The 23,375-nt window shown below is 45.2% G+C and overlaps 1 protein-coding gene across 2 annotated transcripts in view; it reads right to left on the minus strand.

Annotated features, from left to right (window-relative positions):
- Positions 1-1,126: 1,126 nt before the first annotated feature.
- Positions 1,127-23,375, minus strand: part of LOC142698193 (protein kinase C delta type-like) — a 46,738-nt gene continuing 24,489 nt past the window's right edge. The window contains exons 1-4 of one of the 2 annotated variants that reach the window (XM_075847841.1): positions 4,661-4,955; positions 3,245-3,495; positions 2,966-3,028; positions 1,127-2,798 (exon numbers count right to left, since the gene is read on the minus strand). In XM_075847841.1, coding sequence (XP_075703956.1) covers positions 2,240-2,798; positions 2,966-3,028; positions 3,245-3,495; positions 4,661-4,900 — 1,113 coding nt within the window. In that variant the 5' untranslated portion in view covers positions 4,901-4,955 and the 3' untranslated portion in view covers positions 1,127-2,239. Of the gene's footprint in view, positions 2,799-2,965; positions 3,029-3,244; positions 3,496-4,660; positions 4,956-23,375 lie in introns of those variants that run through there. The other variant, XM_075847842.1, reaches the window with a different exon arrangement.

The following is a 23,375-nucleotide window of genomic DNA, read 5'->3' on the forward strand; positions in this document are numbered from 1 at the left end:
TAAAGTTGTAGAACTTCTCATGTATACAGGAATAAAGTATTTATTATATGGGGGCATGGCTGTAAATATGCCCCCGGATATGACGACTCCTTGTATAGACCAGTCCTATTGGATCTCTCGGTGTGGACGTCTCTGCAGGGGATTTTTCTTCTTCATGAATGTTGATCTCTGGTGTGAAGGATCTGGTAACAGGAGCATCCATGAGGTGAGGGCCCTGACTGTAGGGGGCAGCATTGTAGCCGATCCTCCATCCCCCACTGTGCCCCATTCAGTGTATCCCGTTTAGATAATCTTCCACAATCTAAATAGCCTGTACTTCAGCTCTCTCCTGCGCTGATACATTGTAACAAACTCTCACTTATCATTATATAACCATTAAAGCTGTTTTCTGGTTTGGAAAACCCATTTTCAAATGCCCTATTAGGGAATTTTGGGGTAATAGTGTTGGTTCCCCCGTTCAGGACCCTGATTAATTATCCAGAATGGAGAGGGGCTACAAACATCATCTCCTGCTCAGGAGGACCATCACATCCATGTATTACATGCCCAGCCCGGTGATTATAGAACTGTGTAATACTTTACTTCCCCTTTAGAGATGCTGTAGGGAAATTAAACTCTTGCAGCAAGTTCCCCACAGATTACTGGACCCCTCTAGCAAAACGGTATTGTAAAAACCTGACAACCCCTGTAAGGCTCTGTTCACACCACATTTGGGCTTTAAATCTGACATATACCTTTAAAGTGTAGCTAAACGTTTGACAAACTTCTGACATGTCATAGTGACATAGTGACACGTCAGAAGATTGGATTGGTGGGGGTCCGAGCACTGAGACCCCCACCCATCACTAGAATGAAGCAGCTGAAGCCCCCGTGTGAGCGCTCAGTTGCTTCGTGTTTGTTCGGCTTTTTCCAGAAATAAATGTATCGGTGAACGGACTCAATAGAAAGTCTATGAGCCGATACATTTTTCCGGAAAAAGCCGAACAGACAGGAAGCGGCTGAGCACTCACACGAGACCTTCAGCTGCTTCGTTCTAGTGATTGTTGGGGGTCTCAGAGCTCGGACAACATTTACTACACAGAAGTCCAATGGGAATAAAGACAAACACAAAGATGTAGGGGGTAAAAGGAAAGTTTTATTTACAGATAAGGGAAGGTTATATTTTATTATTAGGAGATTATTCTAGAAGTATTAAGACTACTATTATTATATACTGTGTATATGTATGTGTCATCTATTTATCTATTATACTAAACCTATCTAAAGGCCGTGTTGATCCAGAGGAAGGCGAAAACCCCCTGTGAGGAATGAGCCAATTGTCCTCATATTAGGGGGGGAAATTCCTTCCTGACCCCAAATATGGCGATCGGCATAAATCCCAGGATCAAAGGCTGAAGTGTAACATGTGTAATATGGGGAAAGACTAGGGGGAAATTATTCATTTTTTTTATTATTATTTTTAATGAACTACTATATTTATTTATGTGTAAACTATAAATTGTATTAAATTAAGATTATTTTTTAATTATTTTCTATATTTATATTTTGTTACTTATGTGTGTTACTACTTATTACTCTATCATCCTAAACCTATTTAAGGCCGTGTTGATCCAGAGGAAGGCGAAAACCCCCTTTGAGGAATGAGCCAATTGTCCTCATATTAAGAGGGGAAAATTCCTTCCTGACCCCAAATATGGCGATCAGAATAATCCCAGGATCAAAGGCTAAAGTCTAATCTAAATGTACTATGTGTCTATATGCGGGTGTCTATACTTATCATGTAGTGTGGTGTCTATACTTATTATATAGTGGGGTGATGTGGGTGATGTGAGTGATGTGGGTGATGTGGGTGATGTGGGTGATGTGGGTGATGTGATTGATGTGGGTGATGTGGGTGCATTACTTACCTGGCCTGTGCTGAGGTGAGATCAGGTATAATGGCCGCTCCGGCCCCAGGACTACAACATGCGGCTATTATTCCTGATCTCCCCAGATGGAAACTAAGCACAGGCCGCTCCTGGGGGGTGTAGAGGATCTTCAGGCTGGAGTGATGTCAGATGCCTGCCCGGGATTGGAGGATGGCAAGTCAAGGCTCTGGTGCAGGAGCAAGATGGCAGAGGTGTGGCATGAAGATGGTAAGGAGAGAGATGATGGTCTGGGCAGCCGAGGTGACATACAGCAGCAGAGACTTGAGGCGCGGGTCAGGAGGCATGAAGTTCTGGGCCCTTGTCCTGAGATCTTATCGGGTCCAGCTTGGTGACATGAAGCTGAACCCGGCCAAGGGGTGAAGGGCTTTGTTATTCTCTGGCCACTTCAGATGTTGGTTCTCCAGAACGGGCACAAATGGTGTAAATGGTGGCTGTGCCCTCCTCTCCTGCAGTTCCTCCCAGCCGATGGTGGAGAAGAATGGATGCTCTCTGATGTTCCCGCACACACCGAGGCGCCTCTTAGAATTTTTACGGACCAGTCTCTTGGTCAGATGTTTCACGTCAGGATTAAGCCAAGTTGGAAATTTAGGCTTCGCGGTGGTGATGGCTTTGATAGCCATTTGCCTGACGGGGCCGTTGTAAAATGGGGAGCGGCCTGCTGCCATCCTGGACACCACAATCCCCAGGCTCCACCAGTCAACTGCGGTGCCGTATTTTTTTCTAAGAAGCACCTCAGGGGCCATGTAATGCAACGTTCCCGTCACTCCACGGATCTTATTGGAGGCGGTGACGCCATCTTGGGCCAATCCCAGGTCGATGATACGGACGTGGCCATCTGCATCCAGCATTATATTCTCCGGCTTTAGATCTCTGCAAAGAAATAAGACGAGAGAATGACAAATCCGCCCAGTGATCCAGGAGACGGGGGATGGGTCATTGCACCACCAAGCAGAATAGCCATTCAGGAATGTAGGAAAGCTGGGTGCACTGTTTCCAGCATGTAAAGGAGAATGAAAGAAGGGGGAAGTTCTGCTTACCGGTGGACGATGTTGTGTCCATGGAGGAACTGGAGGCCACATATCATCTCTGCTGTGTAGAATCTGATGGGGAGAACAGAGCGGAGTCTCAATGTCATGAAATCTTCCTCTATCAATTCCCTAATATCATGTTATGATGGAGTGTGTGCGGTCTCTAGCAGAGAGGAGGCGCTGATTATGGCAGCCTGTATTCTGCATTCTCTGCATTATCCTTCATCTGACCTCCCCCCTCACCTTTTCTTCTTTCCACCCCCCTCAGTCTCCTGATTATTTACTCGCCTTACGTTGCCGATGTTCAAGCAGTCGCACATCCTGATCAAAGCCTCCAGGCTGCCACCGGACAGATACTCCGTGATAAAAAATGCCCGCTCCTCAGATTGATGTGCGGCATAGAGGTGGCATAGGAACGGGCAGTGTCTGGCCGCTAGGAGTATCCGCCGCTCTCTCATAATTTCGTCCGTATTGTCCCGTTTGGTGATCATTTTTACGGCCATGTAGGTGTTTCGGCCGGGGACTGATGCCAGGACCACCTGAGGAAAACAAATGGAGATTCCTCATGAGAAGAAGAAGGAACAGGGGTGGACAGAGAGGTGGGTCAGTCGGGTAGTGCCCAGGACTCTACAGCAGAACAAAGCTGAGCTCCCAGCATAATGCAGTGTCTGCTGTTGGGTCCTGTATGGAGAGGTCTTCACGCCTTACCCACATTTGACATAATTATCTTAGTTGGTGGGGGTAGTATGGAGCAGGATCATACGCTATAATAGCGACCGTGGCATCTAAACAGTTAAATAGAGGTAAGCTCCCGCTGTCACCCCATAACCCCTACCCGCAACGCGATCACAGTGTGTAGATAGTTGTCATGGCAGCCAGGGGGCCTAATGAAGACCCCAAGGTCTGCCAACTTGGTCCTCCTACTAAGCTTAATAGGAGGAGGCTAAAAGAACAATTCAAGCGATACATAAATATTGCAGTCAAAATAAATAAATAAACTTTTTTCTATTTCGTTTTGTTTAGCTCCTCGAAAAATGGAATAAAAAGTTAAAAAGTGATTAAAAGTTTTATGTAACCCAAAATAGTACCAATAAACAGTACAGCTCGCCCCACAAAAAACAAGTCCTTACACCGCCCCATCAACAGAAAAATAAAAACAATTCTGGGTTTCAGAATATGGAGACACAACAAATAATTTTTTTTATAAATTGTTTTTATTGGATAAAAAGTATAAAAAATAAAACAATATAATTTTGGTATCCCGTTATTGTACTGACCCGCAGAATAAAGGTAACGTGTCATTTTTACCTCTTAGTTAACACCATAAAAGCCAAATTATTAAACCAATGGAGGAATTGCTGTTTTGTTTTTTTTTTCTATTTCACCTAAAAAAAAAACAGCCTTTTACAATGTTCCCAGTAAATGATATGGTACATTGAGTGGAGCCATTAAAAACTACAACTCGTGCCCCAAAAAGTCAAAATCTCTCATATGTCGACAGAAAAATACTAAAATGAAAAACTAAAGTAGTGGTTATGGGGGCAGGAATACTTCTGGATGTCCTATTAGGCATCCCATAGGAGAACACTACACCCATCATCCATCCAGCATAACATGGTGACAACAGAGAACAATTGATGGAGATAAAAGGTCAACTTTAGGTTTACCACCCTATAAAATGAAATATTTAGATATTATACTCACTTTGCCAAAGCTGCCCCTACCCAGGACCTGGTGGATGGTGAAGCGGCTGATGGTAAGCCTGGCATAGGGGCTGGATGTTCCAGGGTCTTGGCTGCTCCCAGGTCTTGGCTCCTCATCCTCCAATCCTCTGTCCTTGGCTCCTCTCCTCTTCTTCTTGAATCCGGTGACGCTGTCCTCCTCCCTCTTCCTCTTCTCCTCTTCTCTCTTCTCGCCGTCTTCTCCATGTCCATTGGACGCCATTTTCACCAATATCTTCCTACCTGTAGACTTCAGTCCGATCGCTGCCGTCGACAGTTGAAAGTAAACGACAGTTGGTCGTGTGCAGGTCACATGATGTCAGAGGTCATGGAATCCTCAGGTGGCACCTGCCTGGCAGTAACCTGCTCTGCCATGTCTGATGTGGGCATCATGAGTGCCAGTCTAGTGTCCAGAGCTGTGTTTCCCAACCAGGGTTTCTTATGGCCTGGTCAGGGGTCTGCAGAACACAGTAGCAATACATGCCACTCCTACAGTAGAGATAAACAACGGTTATTTGCTCAGGTTATTGGCAAAACCCTTTTCATCCACAATATAGAATCTGGGTTTATATTTAGGGGTCTGTATTTATTTAGGGGTCTAGTCTGGGGTCTGTATTTATTTAGGGGGTCTGGTGTCTGCATTTTTTTAGGGGTCTGGTCTAGGGTCTGTATTTATTTAGGGGTCTGGTCTGGGGTTTACATTTATTTAGGGGTCCAGTCTGTGGTCTGCATTTATTTAGCGGTCTGGTCTGGGGTCTGTATTTATTTAGGGGTCTAGTCTGGGGTCTGCATTTATTTAGGGGTCTTGTCTGGGGTCTGCATATATTTAGGGGTCTAGTCTTGGGTCTGTATTTAGGTGTCTGGTCTGGGGTCTGTATTTATTTAGGGGTCCGGTCTGGGGTCTGTATTTATTTAGGGGTCTGGTCTGGGGTCTGTATTCATTTAGGGGTCTAGTCTAGGGTCTGTATTTATTTAGTTGTCCAGTCTGGGGTCTGTATTTATTTAGGGGACTGGTCTGTGGTCTTCATTGATTTAGGGGTCTGGTCTGGGGTCTGTATTTATTTAGGGGTCCGGTCTGGGGTCTATTTATTTAGGGTTCTAGTCTGGGGTCTGCATTTATTTAGGGTTCTAGTCTGGGGTCTGCATTTATTTAGGGGTCTGGTCTGGGGTCTATTTATTTAGGGGTCCAGTCTGGGGTCTGTATTTATTTAGGGATCTGGTCTGGGGTCTGTATTTATTTAGGGGTCTGGTCTGGGGTCTGTATTTATTAAGGGAAGTGGTCTGGGGTCTGTATTTATTTAGGGGACTGGTCTGGGGTCTGTATTTATTTAGGGGTCTGGTCTGGGGTCTGTAATTATTTAGGGGTCTGGTCTAGGGTCTGCTTTAATTTAGGGGTCTGGTCTGGGTCTGTATTTATTTAGGGGTCTGGTCTAAGGTCTGCATTTATTTAGGGGTCTGGTTTGGGGTCTGTATTTATTTAGGGGTCTGGTCTGGGGTCTGTATTTATTTAGGGGTCGGGTCTGGGGTCTGTAATTATTTAGGGGTCTGGTCTGGGGTCTGCATTAATTTGGGGGTCTGGTCTGCGGTCTGTATTTATTAAGGGGCCTAGTCTTGGGTCTGTATTTATTTAGGGGTCTGGTCTGGGGTCTGTATTTATTTAGGGGTCTGGTCTGGGGTCTGAATTTATTTAGGGGTCCGGTCTGGGGTCATTAAATATTTAGGGGTCTGGTCTGTGGTCTGCATTGATTTAGGGTTCTGGTCTGGGGTCTGTATTTATTTAGGGGTCTGGTCTGGATTCTGTATTCATATAGTGCTCTAGTCTTGGGTCTGTATTTATTTAGGGGTCTGGTCTAGGGTCTGCATTTATTTAGGGGTCTAGTCTGGGGCCTGTATTTATTTAGGGATCTAGTCTGGGGTCTGCATTCATTTAGGGGTCTACTCTGGGGTCTGTATTTATTTAGGGGTCTGGCCTGGGGTCTGTATTTATTTACGGGTCTAGTCTTGGGTCTATATTTATTTAGGGGTCTGGTCTAAGGTCTGCATTTGTTTAGGGGTGTGTTCTGGGGTCTGTATTTATTTAGAGGTCTAGTCTTGGGTCTGCATTGATTTAGGGGTCTGGTTTGGGGTCTATTTATTTAGGGGTCTGGTCTGGGGTCTGCATTTATTTAGGGGTCTAGTCTGGGGTCTATTTATTTAGGGGTCTGGTCTGGGGTCTGTATTCATTTAGGGGTCTAGTCTGGGGTCTGCATTCATTTAGGGGTCTAGTCTGGGGTCTGTATTCATTTAGGGGTCCGGTCTGGGGTCTGCATTAATTTGGGGGTCTAGTCTGGGGTCTGTATTTATTTAGTGTTCTGGTCTGGGGTCTGAATTTATTTAGGGGTCTGGTCTGGGGTCATTAAATATTTAGGGGTCTGGTCTGTTGTCTGCCTTGATTTAGTGGTCCGGTCTGGGGTCTGTATTTATTTAGGGGTCTGGTCTGGGGTCTGTATTTATTTAGGGGTCCAGTCTGGGATCTGCATTTATTTAGGGGTCTGGTCTGGGGTCTATATTTATTTAGGAGTCTGGTCTGGGGTCTGTATTCATTTAGTGCTCTAGTCTTGGGTCTGTATTTATTTAGGGGTCTGGTCTAGGGTCTGCATTCATTTAGGGGTCTACTCTGGGGTCTGTATTTAGGGGTCTGGTCTAAGGTCTGCATTTATTTAGGGGTGTGGTCTGGGGTCTGTATTTATTTAGAGGTCTAGTCTGGGGTCTGCATTTATTTAGTGGTCCAGTCTGTGGTCTGTATTTATTTAGTGGTCTGGTCTGGGGTATGTATTTATTTAGGGGTCTAGTCTGGGTTCTGAATTTATTTAGGGGTCTGGTCCGGGGTCTATTTATTTAGGCGTCTGGTCTGGGGTCTGTATTCATTTAGGGGTCTAGTCTGCGGTCTGCATTCATTTTGGGGTCTAGTCTGGGGTCTGTATTTATTTAGGGGTCTGGTCTGGGGTCTGTATTCATTTAGGGGGTCTAGTCTTGGGTCTGTATTTATTTAGGGGTCTGGTCTAGGGTCTGCATTTATTTAGGGGTCTTGTCTGGGGTGTGTATTTATTTTGGGGTCCAGTCTGGGGTCTGTATTTATTTAGGGGTCTGGTCTGGGGTCTGTATTCATTTAGGGGTCTAGTTTTGGGTCTGTATTTATTTAGGGGTCTGGTCTGGGGTCTGCATTTATTTAGGAGTCTGGTCTGGGGTCTGTCTTGATTTAGGGGTCTGGTCTGTGGTCTGCATTGATTTAGGGGTCTGCTGTGGGGTCTGTATTTATTTAGGGGTGTGGTCTGGGGTCTGTATTTATTTAGAGGTCTAGTCTGGGGTCTGCATTTATTTAGGGGTCTAGTCTGGGGACTGTATTTATTTAGGGGTCCGGTCTGTGGTCTGTATTTATTTAGGGGTCTGGTCTGGGGTATGTATTTATTTAGGGGTCTGGTTTGGGGTCTTTATTCATTTAGGGGTCTAGTCTTTGGTCTGTATTTATTTAGGGGTCCGTTCTGGGGGTCTGCATTTATTTAGGTGTCTAGTCTGGGTTCTGAATTTATTTAGGGGTCTGGTCCGGGGTCTATTCATTTAGGGGTCTAGTCTGGGGTCTGCATTCATTTTGGGGTCTAGTCTGGGGTCTGTATTTATTTAGGGGTCTGGTCTGGGGTCTGTATTCATTTAGGGGGTCTAGTCTTGGGTCTGTATTTATTTAGGGGTCTAGTCTAGGGTCTGCATTTATTTAGGGGTCTTGTCTGGGGTCTGTATTTATTTTGGGGTCCAGTCTGGGGTCTGTATTTATTTAGGGGTCTGGTCTGGGTTCTGCATTTATTTAGGAGTCTGGTCTGGGGTCTGTATTTATTTAGGGGTCTGGTCTGTGGTCTGCATTGATTTAGGGGTCTGCTCTGGGGTCTATTTATTTAGGGGTCTGATTTGGGGTCTGTATTCATTTAGGGGTCTAGTCTTGGGTCTGTATTTATTTAGGGGTCTGGTCTAAGGTCTGCATTTATTTAGGGGTCTAGTCTGGGGTCTGTATTTATTTAGGGGTCCGGTCTGTGGTCTGTGTTTATTTAGGTGTCCGGTCTGGGGTCTGTATTTATTTAGGGGTCTGGTTTGGAGTCTGTATTTATTTAGGGGTCTAGTCTTGGGTCTGTATTTATTTAGGGGTCTGGTCTAAGTTCTGCATTTATTTAGGGGTGTGGTTTGGGGTCTGTATTTATTTAGAGGTCTAGTCTGGGGTCTGCATTTATTTAGGGGTCTAGTCTGGGGTCTGTATTTATTTAGGGGTCCGGTCGGAGGTCTGTAATTATTTAGGGGTCTAGTCTGGGGTCTGCATTAATTTAGGGGACTGTTTTGGGGTCTGTATTAATTTAGGGGTCTAGTCTGGGGTCTGTATTTATTTAGGGGTTCAGTCTGGGGTTTGTATTTATTTAGAGGTCCGGTCAGGGGTCTGAATTTATTTAGGGGTCTGGTCTGGGGTCTGTATTTATTTAGGGGTCTGGTCTGGGGTCTGCATTAATTTGGGGGTCTAGTCTGGGTTCTGCATTTATTTAGGGGTCTGGTCTGGGGGTCTGCATTTATTTAGGGGTCTGGTCTGGGGTCATTAAATATTTAGGGGTCTGGTCTGTGGACTGCATTGATTTAGGGGTCGGGTCTGGGGTCTGCATTAATTTGGGGGTCTAGTCTGGGTTCTGCATTTATTTAGGGGTCTGGTCTGAGTTCTGAATTTATTTAGGGGTCTGGTCTGGGGTCATTAAATATTTAGGGGTCTGGTCTGTGGACTGCATTGATTTAGGGGTCGGGTCTGGGGTCTGTATTTATTTAGGGGTCTGGTCTGGGTTCTGTATTCATTTCGTGCTCTAGTCTTGGGTCTGTATTTATTTAGGGGTCTGGTCTGGTGTCTGTATTTATTTAGGGGTCTGGTCTGGTGTCTGTATTTATTTAGGTTTCTGGTCTGGGGTCTGTATTTATTTAGGGGTCCGGTCTGGGGTCTGCATTTATTTAGGAGTCTGGTCTGGGGTCTGTATTTATTTAGGGGTCTAGTCTGGGTTCTGAATTTATTTAGGGGTCTGGTCTGGGGTCTGTACTTATTTAGGGATCTAGTCTGGGGTCTGCATTCATTTAAGGTTCCGGTATGGTGTCTGCATTAATTTGGGGGTCTAGTCTGGGGTCTGTATTTATTAAGTGGTCTAGTCTGGGGCCTGTATATATTTAGGGGTCCGGTCTGGGGGTCTGCATTTATTTAGGGGTCTAGTCTGGGTTCTGAATTTATTTAGGGGTTGGTCTGGGGTCTATTTATTTAAGGGTCTGGTCTGGGGTCTGCATTTATTTAGGGGTCTAGTCTGGGGTCTGTATTCTAGTCTTGGGTCTGTATTTATTTAGGGATCTGGTCTGTAGTCTGCATTAATTTAGGGGTCTGGTTTGGGGGTCTGTATTCATTTAGGGGTTCAGTCTGGGGTCTGTATTTATTTAGGGGTCCGGTCTGGGGTCTGAATTTATTTAGGGGTCTGGTCTGGGGTCTGTATTTATTTAGGGGTGTGGTCTGGGGGCTGTATTTATTTAGAGGTCTAGTCTGGGGTCTGCATTTATTTAGTGCTCTAGTCTTGGGGCTGTATTAATTTAGGGGTCTGGTCTAGGGTCTGCATTTATTTAGGGGTCTGGTTTGGAGTCTGTATTTATTTAGGGGTCTAGTCTTGGGTCTGTATTTATTTAGGGGTCTGGTCTAAGTTCTGCATTTATTTAGGGGTGTGGTCTGTATTTATTTAGGGGTGTAGTCTGGGGTCTGTATTTATTTAGGGGTCCGGTCTGGGGTCTGTAATTATTTAGGGGTCTTGTCTTGGGTCTGTATTTATTTAGGGGTCTGGTCTGTGGTCTGCATTTATTTAGGAGTCTGGTCTGGGGTCTGTATTTATTTAGGAGTCTGGTCTGGGGTCTGTATTTATTTAGGGGTCTGGTCTGTGGTCTGCATTTATTTAGCGGTCTGCTCTGGGGTCTGTATTTATTTAGAGGTCCGGTCTGGGGTCTTCATTTATTTAGGGGTCCGGTCTGTGGTCTGTATTTATTTAGGGGTCTGCTCTGCGGTCTGTATTTATTTAGGGGTTTGGTTTGGAGTCTGTATTCATTTAGGGGTCTAATCTTGGGTCTGTATTTATTTAGGGGTCTGGTCTAAGTTCTGCATTTATTTAGGGATGTGGTCTGGGGTCTGTATTTATTTAGAGGTCTAGTCTGGGGTCTGCATTTATTTAGGGGTCTAGTCTGGGGTCTGTATTTATTTAGGGGTCCGGTCTGGGGTCTGTAATTATTTAGGGGTCTAGTCTGTAGTCTGCATTAATTTAGGGGACTGGTTTGGGGTCTGTATTCATTTAGGGGTCTAGTCTGGGGTTTGTATTTATTTAGGAGTCCGGTCTGGGGTCTGAATTTATTTAGGGGTCTTGTCTGGGGTCTGTATTTATTAAGTGGTCTAGTCTGGGGTTTGTATTTATTTAGTGGTCCGGTCTGGGGGTCTGCATTTATTTAGGGGTCTGGTCCGGGGTCTGTAATTATTTAAAGGTCTGGTCTGGGGTCTATTTATTTAGGGGTCTGGTCTGGGGTCTGCATTTATTTAGGGGTCTAGTCTGGGGTCTATTTATTTAGGGGTCTTGTCTGGGGTCTGTATTCATTTAGGGGTGTAGTCAGGGTTCTTCATTTATTTAGGGGTCTAGTCTGGGGTCTGTATTCATTTAGGGGTCCGGTCTGGGGTCTGCATTAATTTGGGGGTCTAGTCTGGGGTCTGTATTTATTTAGGGGTCTGGTCTGAGGTCTGAATTTATTTAGGGGTCTGGTCTGGGGTCATTAAATATTTAGGGGTCTGGTCTGTGGTCTGCATTGATTTAGGGGTCGGGTCTGGGGTCTGTATTTATTTAGGGGTCTGGTCTCGGTTCTGTATTCATTTAGTGCTCTAGTCTGGGGTCTGTATTTATTAAGTGGTCTAGTCTGGGGTCTGTACTTATTTAGGGGTCCGGTCTGGGGGTCTGCATTTATTTAGGGGTCTAGTCTGGGTTCTGAATTTATTTAGGGGTCTGGTCCGGGGTCTATTTATTTAGTGGTCTGGTCTGGGGTCTGCATTTATTTAGGGGTCTAGTCTGGGGTCTATTTATTTAGGGGTCTGGTCTGGGGTCTGTATTCATTAAGGGGTCTGGTCTAGGGTCTGTATTTATTTAGGTGTCTAGTCTGGGGTCTGTATTCATTTAGGGGTCTAGTCTGGGGTCTGCATTCATTTAGGGGTCTTTTCTGGGGTCTGTATTTATTTAGGGGTCTAGTCTTGGGTCTGTATTTATTTAGGGCAATGGTCTTGGGTCTGTATTTATTTAGGGGTCTAGTCTGGGGTCTGTATTTATTTAGGGGTTCAGTCTGGGGTCTGTGTTTATTTAGGGGTCTGGTCTGGGGTCTGTATTTATTTAGGGGTCTGGTCTGTGGTCTGCATTTATTTAGGCATCTGGTCTGGGGGTCTGTATTTATTTAGGGGTCCGGTCCGGGGTCTGCATTAATTTGGGGGTCTGGTCTCTGTAGTTATTAAGGGGTCTAGTCTGGGGTCTGTATTTATTTAGGGGTCTGGTCTGGGGTCTGTATTCATTTAGGGGGTCTAGTCTTGGGTCTGTATTTATTTAGGGGTCTAGTCTAGGGTCTGCATTTATTTAGGGGTCTTGTCTGGGGTCTGTATTTAGTTTGGGGTCCAGTCTGGGGTCTGTATTTATTTAGGGGTCTGGTCTGGGTTCTGCATTTATTTTGGAGTCTGGTCTGGGGTCTGTATTTATTTAGGGGTCTGGTCTGTGGTCTGCATTGATTTAGGGGTCTGCTCTGGGGTCTATTTATTTAGGGGTCTGATTTGGGGTCTGTATTCATTTAGGGGTCTAGTCTTGGGTCTGTATTTATTTAGGGGTCTGGTCTAAGGTCTGCATTTATTTAGGGGTCTAGTCTGGGGTCTGTATTTATTTAGGGGTCCGGTCTGTGGTCTGTGTTTATTTAGGTGTCCGGTCTGGGGTCTGTATTTATTTAGGGGTCTGGTTTGGAGTCTGTATTTATTTAGGGGTCTAGTCTTGGGTCTGTATTTATTTAGGGGTCTGGTCTAAGTTCTGCATTTATTTAGGGGTGTGGTTTGGGGTCTGTATTTATTTAGAGGTCTAGTCTGGGGTCTGCATTTATTTAGGGGTCTAGTCTGGGGTCTGTATTTATTTAGGGGTCCGGTCTGAGGTCTGTAATTATTTAGGGGTCTAGTCTGGGGTCTGCATTAATTTAGGGGACTGTTTTGGGGTCTGTATTAATTTAGGGGTCTAGTCTGGGGTCTGTATTTATTTAGGGGTTCAGTCTGGGGTTTGTATTTATTTAGAGGTCCGGTCAGGGGTCTGAATTTATTTAGGGGTCTGGTCTGGGGTCTGTATTTATTTAGGGGTCTGGTCTGGGGTCTGCATTAATTTGGGGGTCTAGTCTGGGTTCTGCATTTATTTAGGGGTCTGGTCTGGGGGTCTGCATTTATTTAGGGGTCTGGTCTGGGGTCATTAAATATTTAGGGGTCTGGTCTGTGGACTGCATTGATTTAGGGGTCGGGTCTGGGGTCTGCATTAATTTGGGGGTCTAGTCTGGGTTCTGCATTTATTTAGGGGTCTGGTCTGAGTTCTGAATTTATTTAGGGGTCTGGTCTGGGGTCATTAAATATTTAGGGGTCTGGTCTGTGGACTGCATTGATTTAGGGGTCGGGTCTGGGGTCTGTATTCATTTCGTGCTCTAGTCTTGGGTCTGTATTTATTTAGGGGTCTGGTCTGGTGTCTGTATTTATTTAGGGGTCTGGTCTGGTGTCTGTATTTATTTAGGTTTCTGGTCTGGGGTCTGTATTTATTTAGGGGTCCGGTCTGGGGTCTGCATTTATTTAGGAGTCTGGTCTGGGGTCTGTATTTATTTAGGGGTCTAGTCTGGGTTCTGAATTTATTTAGGGGTCTGGTCTGGGGTCTGTACTTATTTAGGGATCTAGTCTGGGGTCTGCATTCATTTAAGGTTCCGGTATGGTGTCTGCATTAATTTGGGGGTCTAGTCTGGGGTCTGTATTTATTAAGTGGTCTAGTCTGGGGTCTGTATATATTTAGGGGTCCGGTCTGGGGGTCTGCATTTATTTAGGGGTCTAGTCTGGGTTCTGAATTTATTTAGGGGTTGGTCTGGGGTCTATTTATTTAAGGGTCTGGTCTGGGGTCTGCATTTATTTAGGGGTCTAGTCTGGGGTCTGTATTCTAGTCTTGGGTCTGTATTTATTTAGGGATCTGGTCTGTAGTCTGCATTAATTTAGGGGTCTGGTTTGGGGGTCTGTATTCATTTAGGGGTTCAGTCTGGGGTCTGTATTTATTTAGGGGTCCGGTCTGGGGTCTGAATTTATTTAGGGGTCTGGTCTGGGGTCTGTATTTATTTAGGGGTGTGGTCTGGGGGCTGTATTTATTTAGAGGTCTAGTCTGGGGTCTGCATTTATTTAGTGCTCTAGTCTTGGGGCTGTATTTATTTAGGGGTCTAGTCTTGGGTCTGTATTTATTTAGGGGTCTGGTCTAAGTTCTGCATTTATTTAGGGGTGTGGTCTGTATTTAGGGGTGTAGTCTGGGGTCTGTATTTATTTAGGGGTCCGGTCTGGGGTCTGTAATTATTTAGGGGTCTTGTCTTGGGTCTGTATTTATTTAGGGGTCTGGTCTGTGGTCTGCATTTATTTAGGAGTCTGGTCTGGGGTCTGTATTTATTTAGGAGTCTGGTCTGGGGTCTGTATTTATTTAGGGGTCTGGTCTGTGGTCTGCATTTATTTAGCGGTCTGCTCTGGGGTCTGTATTTATTTAGAGGTCCGGTCTGGGGTCTTCATTTATTTAGGGGTCCGGTCTGTGGTCTGTATTTATTTAGGGGTCTGCTCTGCGGTCTGTATTTATTTAGGGATCTAGTCTGGAGTCTGTATTCATTTAGGGGTCTAATCTTGGGTCTGTATTTATTTAGGGGTCTGGTCTAAGTTCTGCATTTATTTAGGGATGTGGTCTGGGGTCTGTATTTATTTAGGGGTCTAGTCTGGGGTCTGTATTTATTTAGGGGTCCGGTCTGGGGTCTGTAATTATTTAGGGGTCTAGTCTGTAGTCTGCATTAATTTAGGGGACTGGTTTGGGGTCTGTATTCATTTAGGGGTCTAGTCTGGGGTTTGTATTTATTTAGGAGTCCGGTCTGGGGTCTGAATTTATTTAGGGGTCTTGTCTGGGGTCTGTATTTATTAAGTGGTCTAGTCTGGGGTTTGTATTTATTTAGTGGTCCGGTCTGGGGGTCTGCATTTATTTAGGGGTCTGGTCCGGGGTCTGTAATTATTTAAAGGTCTGGTCTGGGGTCTATTTATTTAGGGGTCTGGTCTGGGGTCTGCATTTATTTAGGGGTCTAGTCTGGGGTCTATTTATTTAGGGGTCTTGTCTGGGGTCTGTATTCATTTAGGGGTGTAGTCAGGGTTCTTCATTTATTTAGGGGTCTAGTCTGGGGTCTGTATTCATTTAGGGGTCCGGTCTGGGGTCTGCATTAATTTGGGGGTCTAGTCTGGGGTCTGTATTTATTTAGGGGTCTGGTCTGAGGTCTGAATTTATTTAGGGGTCTGGTCTGGGGTCATTAAATATTTAGGGGTCTGGTCTGTGGTCTGCATTGATTTAGGGGTCGGGTCTGGGGTCTGTATTTATTTAGGGGTCTGGTCTCGGTTCTGTATTCATTTAGTGCTCTAGTCTGGGGTCTGTATTTATTAAGTGGTCTAGTCTGGGGTCTGTATTTATTTAGGGGTCCGGTCTGGGGGTCTGCATTTATTTAGGGGTCTAGTCTGGGTTCTGAATTTATTTAGGGGTCTGGTCCGGGGTCTATTTATTTAGTGGTCTGGTCTGGGGTCTGCATTTATTTAGGGGTCTAGTCTGGGGTCTATTTATTTAGGGGTCTGGTCTGGGGTCTGTATTCATTAAGGGGTCTGGTCTAGGGTCTGTATTTATTTAGGCGTCTAGTCTGGGGTCTGTATTCATTTAGGGGTCTAGTCTGGGGTCTGCATTCATTTAGGGGTCTTTTCTGGGGTCTGTATTTATTTAGGGCAATGGTCTTGGGTCTGTATTTATTTAGGGGTCTAGTCTGGGGTCTGTATTTATTTAGGGGTTCAGTCTGGGGTCTGTGTTTATTTAGGGGTCTGGTCTGGGGTCTGTATTTATTTAGGGGTCTGGTCTGGGGTCTGTATTTATTTAGGGGTCTGGTCTGTGGTCTGCATTTATTTAGGCGTCTGGTCTGGGGGTCTGTATTTATTTAGGGGTCCGGTCCGGGGTCTGCATTAATTTGGGGGTCTGGTCTGGGGTCTGTAGTTATTAAGGGGTCTAGTCTGGGGTCTGTATTTTTTAAGGGGTCCGGTCAGGGGTCTGCATTTATTTAGGGGTCTAGTCTGGGGTCTGTATTTATTTAGGGGTCCGGTCTTGGGTCTGTAATTATTTTGGGGTCTGGTCTGTGGTCTGCATTGATTTAGGGGTCTGCTCTGGGGTCTGTATTTATATAGGGGTCTGGTCTATGGTCTGCATTGATTTAGGGGTCTGCTCTGGGGTCTGCATTTATTTAGGGGTCTGGTTTGGGGTCTGTATTCATTTAGGGGTCTAGTCTTGGGTCTGTATTTATTTAGGGGTCTGGTCTAAGGTCTGCATTTATTTAGGGGTCTAGTCTGGGGTCTGTATTTATTTAGGGGTCCGGTCTGGGGTCTGTATTTATTTAGGTGTCTGGTCTGGGGTCTGTATTTATTTAGGGGTCTGGTTTGGAGTCTGTATTCATTTAGTGGTCTAGTCTTGGGTCTGTATTTATTTAGGGGTCTGGTCTAAGTTCTGCATTTATTTAGGGGTGTGGTCTGGGGTCTGTATTTATTTAGAGGTCTAGTCTGGGGTCTGCATTTATTTAGGGGTCTAGTCTGGGGTCTGTATTTATTTAGGGGTCCGGTCTGAGGTCTGTAATTATTTAGGGGTCTGGTCTGTAGTTTGCATTAATTTAGGGGACTGTTTTGGGGTCTGTATTAATTTAGGGGTCTAGTCTGGGGTCTGTATTTATTTTGAGGTCCAGTCTGGGGTCTGAATTTATTTAGGGGTCTGGTCTGGGGTATGTATTTATTTAGGGTTCCGGTCTGGGGTCTGCATTAATTTGGGGGTCTAGTCTGGGTTCTGTATTTATTTAGGGTTCCGGTCTGGGGTCTGCATTAATTTGGGGGTCTAGTCTGGGTTCTGTATTTATTTAGGGGCCAGGTCTGGGTGTCTGCATTTATTTAGGGGTCTGGTCTGAGGTCTGAATTTATTTAGGGGTCTGGTCTGGGGTCATTAAATATTTAGGGGTCTGGTCTGTGGTCTGCATTGATTTAGGGGTCCGGTCTGGGGGTCTGCATTTATTTAGGGGTCTGGTCTGGTGTCTGTATTTATTTAGGGGTCCGGTCTGGGGTCTGCATTGATTTATGGGTCTGCTCTGGGGTCTTTTTATTTAGAGGTCTGGTTTGGGGTCTGTATTCATTTAGGGGTCTAATCTTGGGTCTGTATTTATTTAGGGGTCCGGTCTGGGGTCTGTATTTATTTAGGGGTCTGGTCTGTGGTCTGTATTTATTTAGGGGTCTGGTCTGTGGTCTGCATTGATTTAGGGGGCTGCTCTGGGGTCTGTATTTATTTAGGGGTCTGGTTTGGAGTCTGTATTCATTTAGGGGTCCGGTCTGGTGTCTGAATTTATTTAGGGGTCTGGTCTGGGGTCTGCATTGATTTAGGGTTGTGGTCTGGGGTCTGTATTTATTTAGTGGTCCGGTCTGGGGTCTGCATTTATTTAGGGGCCTGGTCTGGGGTCTGAGTTTATTTAGGGGTCTAGTCTGGGGTCTGTATTTATTTAGGGGTCTGGTCTGTGGTCTTCATTGATTTAGGTGTCTGGTCTGGGGTGTGTATTTATTTAGGGGTCCGGTCTGGGGTCTGAATTTATTTAGGGGTCTGGTCTGGGGTCTGTATTTATTAAGTGGTCTAGTCTGGGGTCTGTATTTATTTAGGTGTCCGGTCTGGGGGTCTGCATTTATTTAGGGGTCTAGTCTGGGTTCTGAATTTATTTAGGGGTCTGGGGTTCTATTTATTTAAGGGTCTGGTCTGGGGTCTGTATTCATTAAGGGGTCTAGTCTTGGGTCTGTATTTATTTAGGGATCTGGTCTGTAGTCTGCATTAATTTAGGGGTCTGGTTTGGGGGTCTGTATTCATTTAGGGGTTCAGTCTGGGGTCTGTATTTATTTAGGGGTCCGGTCTGGGGTCTGAATTTATTTAGGGGTCTGGTCTGGGGTCTGTATTTATTTAGGGGTGTGGTCTGGGGACTGTACTTATTTAGGGGTCTGGTCTAGGGTCTGTTTTTATTTAGAGGTCTAGTCTGGGGTCTGCATTTATTTAGGGGTCTGGTCTAGGGTCTGCATTTATTTAGGGGTCTGGTGTATGTATTTATTTAGGGTTCCCGTGTGGTGTCTGCATTAATTTGGGGGTCTAGTCTGGGGTCTGTATTTATTAAGTGGTCTAGTCTGGGGTCTGTATTTATTTAGGGGTCCGGTCTGGGGGTCTGCATTTATTTAGGGTCTAGTCTGGGTTCTGAATTTATTTAGGGGTCTAGTCTGGGGTCTATTTATTTAGGGGTCTGGTCTGGGGTCTGCATTCATTTAGGGGTCTTTTCTGGGGTCTGTATTTATTTAGGGGTCTGGTCTGGGGTCTGTATTCATTTAGGGGTCTAGTCTTGGGTCTGTATTTATTTAGGGGTCTGGTCTGAGGTCTTCATTTATTTAGGAGTCTGGTCTGGGGTCTGTATTTATTTAGGGGTCTGGTCTGTGGTCTGCATTGATTTAGGGGTCTGCTCTGGGGTCTGTATTTATTTAGGGGTCTGGTCTGGGGGTCTTCATTTATTTAGGGGTCCGGTCTGTGGTCTGTATTTATTTAGGGGTCTGGTCTGCGGTCTGTATTTATTTAGGGGTCTGGTTTGGAGTCTGTATTCATTTAGGGGTCTAGTCTTGGGTCTGTATTTATTTAGGGGTCTGGTCTAAGTTCTGCATTTATTTAGGGGTCTGGTCTTGGGTCTGTATTTATTTAGGGGTCTGGTCTGGGGTCTGTATTTATTTAGAGGTCTAGTCTGGGGTCTGCATTTATTTAGGGGTCTAGTCTGGGGTCTGTATTTATTTATGGGTCCGGTCTGGGGTCTGTAATTATTTAGGGGTCTAGTCTGTAGTCTGCATTAATTTAGGGGACTGGTTTGGGGTCTGTATTCATTTAGGGGTCTAGTCTGGGGTCTGTATTTATTTAGGGGTTCAGTCTGGGGTTTGTATTTATATAGGGGTCCGGTCTGGGGTCTGAATTTATTTAGGGGTCTGGGCTGGGGTCTGTATTCATTTAGTGCTCTAGTCTTGGGGCTGTATTTATTTAGGGGTCTGGTCTAGGGTCTGCTTTTATTTAGGGGTCTGGTCTGGGGTATGTATTTATTTAGGGTTCCGGTCTGGGGTCTGCATTAATTTGGGGGTCTAGTCTGGGGTCTGTATTTATTAAGTGGTCTAGTCTGGGGTTTGTATTTATTTAGGGGTCCGGTCTGGGGGTCTGCATTTATTTAGGGGTCTAGTCTAGGGACTGAATTTATTTAGGGGTCTGGTTTGGGGTCTGTAATTATTTAGGGGTCTGCTCTGTGGTCTGCATTGATTTAGGGGTCTGGTCTGGGGTCTATTTATTTAGGGGTCTGGTCTGGGGTCTGCATTTATTTAGGGGTCTAGTCTGGGGTCTATTTATTTAGGGGTCTGGTCTGGGGTCTGTATTCATTTAGGGGTCTAGTCTGGGGTCTGCATTCATTTAGGGGTCTAGTCTAGGGTCTGTATTCATTTAGGGGTCCGGTCTGGGGTGTGTATTTATTTTGGGGTCAGGTCTGGGTTCTGTATTCATTTAGTGCTCTAGTCTTGGGTCTGTATTTATTTAGGAGTCTAGTCTAGGGTCTGCATTTATTTAGGGGTCTGGTCTGGGGTCTGTATTTATTTAGGGATCTAGTCTGGGGTCTGCATTCATTTAGGGGTCTACTCTGGGGTCTGTATTTATTTAGGGGTCTAGTCTGGGGTCTGCATTTATTTAGGGGTCTAGTCTGGGGTCTGTATTTATTTAGGGGTCCGGTCTGTGGTCTGTATTTATTTAGGGTTCCGGTATGGTGTCTGCATTAATTTGGGGGTCTAGTCTGGGGTCTGTATTTATTAAGTGGTCTAGTCTGGGGTCTGCATTTATTTAGGGGTCTAGTCTGGGTTCTGAATTTATTTAGGGGTCTGGTCCGGGGTCTATTTATTTAGGGGTCTGGTCTGGGGTCTGTATTCATTTAGGGGTCTAGTCTGGGGTCTGCATTCATTTAGGGGTCTAGTCTAGGGTCTGTATTCATTTAGGGGTCCGGTCTGGGGTGTGTATTTATTTTGGGGTCAGGTCTGGGTTCTGTATTCATTTAGTGCTCTAGTCTTGGGTCTGTATTTATTTAGGAGTCTGGTCTAGGGTCTGCATTTATTTAGGGGTCTGGTCTGGGGTCTGTATTTATTTAGGGATCTAGTCTGGGGTCTGCATTCATTTAGGGGTCTACTCTGGGGTCTGTATTTATTTAGGGGTGTGGTCTGGGGTCTGTATTTATTTAGAGGTCTAGTCTGGGGTCTGCATTTATTTAGGGGTCTAGTCTGGGGTCTGTATTTATTTAGGGGTCCGGTCTGTGGTCTGTATTTATTTAGGGTTCCGGTATGGTGTCTGCATTAATTTGGGGGTCTAGTCTGGGGTCTGTATTTATTAAGTGGTCTAGTCTGGGGTCTGCATTTATTTAGGGGTCTAGTCTGGGTTCTGAATTTATTTAGGGGTCTGGTCCGGGGTCTATTTATTTAGGGTTCCGGTATGGTGTCTGCATTAATTTGGGGGTCTAGTCTGGGGTCTGTATTTATTAAGTGGTCTAGTCTGGGGTCTGCATTTATTTAGGGGTCTAGTCTGGGTTCTGAATTTATTTAGGGGTCTGGTCCGGGGTCTATTTATTTAGGGGTCTGGTCTGGGGTCTGTATTCATTTAGGGGTCTAGTCTGGGGTCTGCATTCATTTAGGGGTCTAGTCTAGGGTCTGTATTCATTTAGGGGTCCGGTCTGGGGTGTGTATTTATTTTGGGGTCAGGTCTGGGTTCTGTATTCATTTAGTGCTCTAGTCTTGGGTCTGTATTTATTTAGGAGTCTGGTCTAGGGTCTGCATTTATTTAGGGGTCTGGTCTGGGGTCTGTATTTATTTAGGGATCTAGTCTGGGGTCTGCATTCATTTAGGGGTCTACTCTGGGGTCTGTATTTATTTAGGGGTGTGGTCTGGGGTCTGTATTTATTTAGAGGTCTAGTCTGGGTTCTGAATTTATTTAGGGGTCTGGTCCGGGGTCTATTTATTTAGGGGTCTGGTCTGGGGTCTGCATTTATTTAGGGGTCTAGTCTGGGGTCTATTTATTTAGGGGTCTTGTCTGGGGTCTGTATTCATTAAGGAGTCTAGTCTTGGGTCTGTGTTTATTTAGGGATCTGGTCTGTAGTCTGCATTAATTTAGGGGTCTGGTTTGGGGGTCTGTATTCATTTAGGGGTCTAGTTTTGGATCTGTATTAATTTAGGGGTCTGCTCTGGGGTCTGTATTCATTTAGGGGGTCTAGTCTTGGGTCTGTATTTATTTAGGGGTCTGGTCTAGGGTCTGCATTTATTTAGGGGTCTTGTCTGGGGTCTGTATTTATTTTGGGGTCCAGTCTGGGGTCTGTATTTATTTAGAGGTCTGGTCTGGGGTCTGTATTCATTTAGGGGTCCAGTCTTGGGTCTGTATTTATTTAGGGGTCTGGTCTGAGGTCTGCATTTATTTAGGAGTCTGGTCTGGGGTCTGTATTTATTTAGGGGTCTGGTCTGTGGTCTGCATTGATTTAGGGGTCTGCTCTGGGGTCTGTATTTATTTAGGGGTCCGGTCTGGGGGTCTTCATTTATTTAGGGGTCCGGTCTGTGGTCTGTATTTATTTAGGGGTCTGGTCTGCGGTCTGTATTTATTTAGGGGTCTGGTTTGGAGTCTGTATTCATTTAGGGGTCTAGTCTTGGGTCTGTATTTATTTAGGGTTCTGGTCTAAGTTCTGCATTTATTTAGGGGTCTGGTCTTGGGTCTGTATTTATTTAGGGGTCTGGTCTGGGGTCTGTATTTATTTAGAGGTCTAGTCTGGGGTCTGCATTTATTTAGGGGTCTAGTCTGGGGTCTGTATTTATTTAGGGGTCCGGTCTGGGGTCTGTAATTATTTAGGGGTCTAGTCTGTAGTCTGCATTAATTTAGGGGACTGGTTTGGGGTCTGTATTTATTTAGGGGTCTAGTCTGGGGTCTGTATTTATTTAGGGGTCTAGTCTGGGGTCTGTATTTATTTAGGGGTTCAGTCTGGGGTTTGTATTTATTTAGGGGTCCGGTCTGGGGTCTGAATTTATTTAGGGGTCTGGGCTGGGGTCTGTATTCATTTAGTGCTCTAGTCTTGGGGCTGTATTTACTTAGGGGTCTGGTCTAGGGTCTGCTTTTATTTAGGGGTCTGGTCTGGGGTATGTATTTATTTAGGGTTCCGGTCTGGGGTCTGCATTAATTTGGGGGTCTAGTCTGGGGTATGTATTTATTTAGGGGTCTGGTCCGGGGTCTATTTATTTAGGGGTCTGGTCTGGGGTCTGCATTTATTTAGGGGTCTAGTCTGGGGTCTATTTATTTAGGGGTCTTGTCTGGGGTCTGTATTCATTAAGGAGTCTAGTCTTGGGTCTGTATTTATGTAGGGATCTGGTCTGTAGTCTGCATTAATTTAGGGGTCTGGTTTGTGGGTCTGTATTCATTTAGGGGTTCAGTCTGGGGTCTGTATTTATTTAGGGGTCCGGTCTGGGGTCTGAATTTATTTAGGGGTCTGGTCTGGGGTCTGTTTATTTAGGGGTCTGGTCTAGGGTCTGCATTTATTTAGGGGTCTCTTTTCTGGGGTCTATTTATTTAGGGGTCTGGTCTGGGGTCTGTATTCATTAAGGGGTCTAGTCTTGGGTCTGTATTTATTTAGGGATCTGGTCTGTAGTCTGCATTAATTTAGGGGTCTGGTCTGCGGTCTGTATAAATTTAGGGGTCTAGTCTGGGGTCTGTATTTATTTAGAGGTCTAGTCTGGGGTCTGCATTTATTTAGGGGTCTAGTCTGGGGTCTGTATTTATTTAGGGGTCCGGTCTGGGGTCTGTAATTATTTAGGGGTCTAGTCTGTAGTCTGCATTAATTTAGGGGACTGGTTTGGGGTCTGTATTCATTTAGGGGTCTAGTCTGGGGTCTGTATTTATTTAGGGGTTCAGTCTGGGGTTTGTATTTATTTAGGGGTCCGGTCTGGGGTCTGAATTTATTTAGGGGTCTGGGCTGGGGTCTGTATTCATTTAGTGCTCTAGTCTTGGGGCTGTATTTACTTAGGGGTCTGGTCTAGGGTCTGCTTTTATTTAGGGGTCTGGTCTGGGGTATGTATTTATTTAGGGTTCCGGTATGGTGTCTGCATTAATTTGGGGGTCTAGTCTGGGGTCTGTATTTATTAAGTGGTCTAGTCTGGGGTCTGCATTTATTTAGGGGTCTAGTCTGGGTTCTGAATTTATTTAGGGGTCTGGTCCGGGGTCTATTTATTTAGG

Source organism: Rhinoderma darwinii (assembly GCF_050947455.1).
Source record: "Rhinoderma darwinii isolate aRhiDar2 chromosome 12 unlocalized genomic scaffold, aRhiDar2.hap1 SUPER_12_unloc_6, whole genome shotgun sequence".
Classification (NCBI taxonomy): Eukaryota; Metazoa; Chordata; class Amphibia; order Anura; family Rhinodermatidae; genus Rhinoderma; species Rhinoderma darwinii.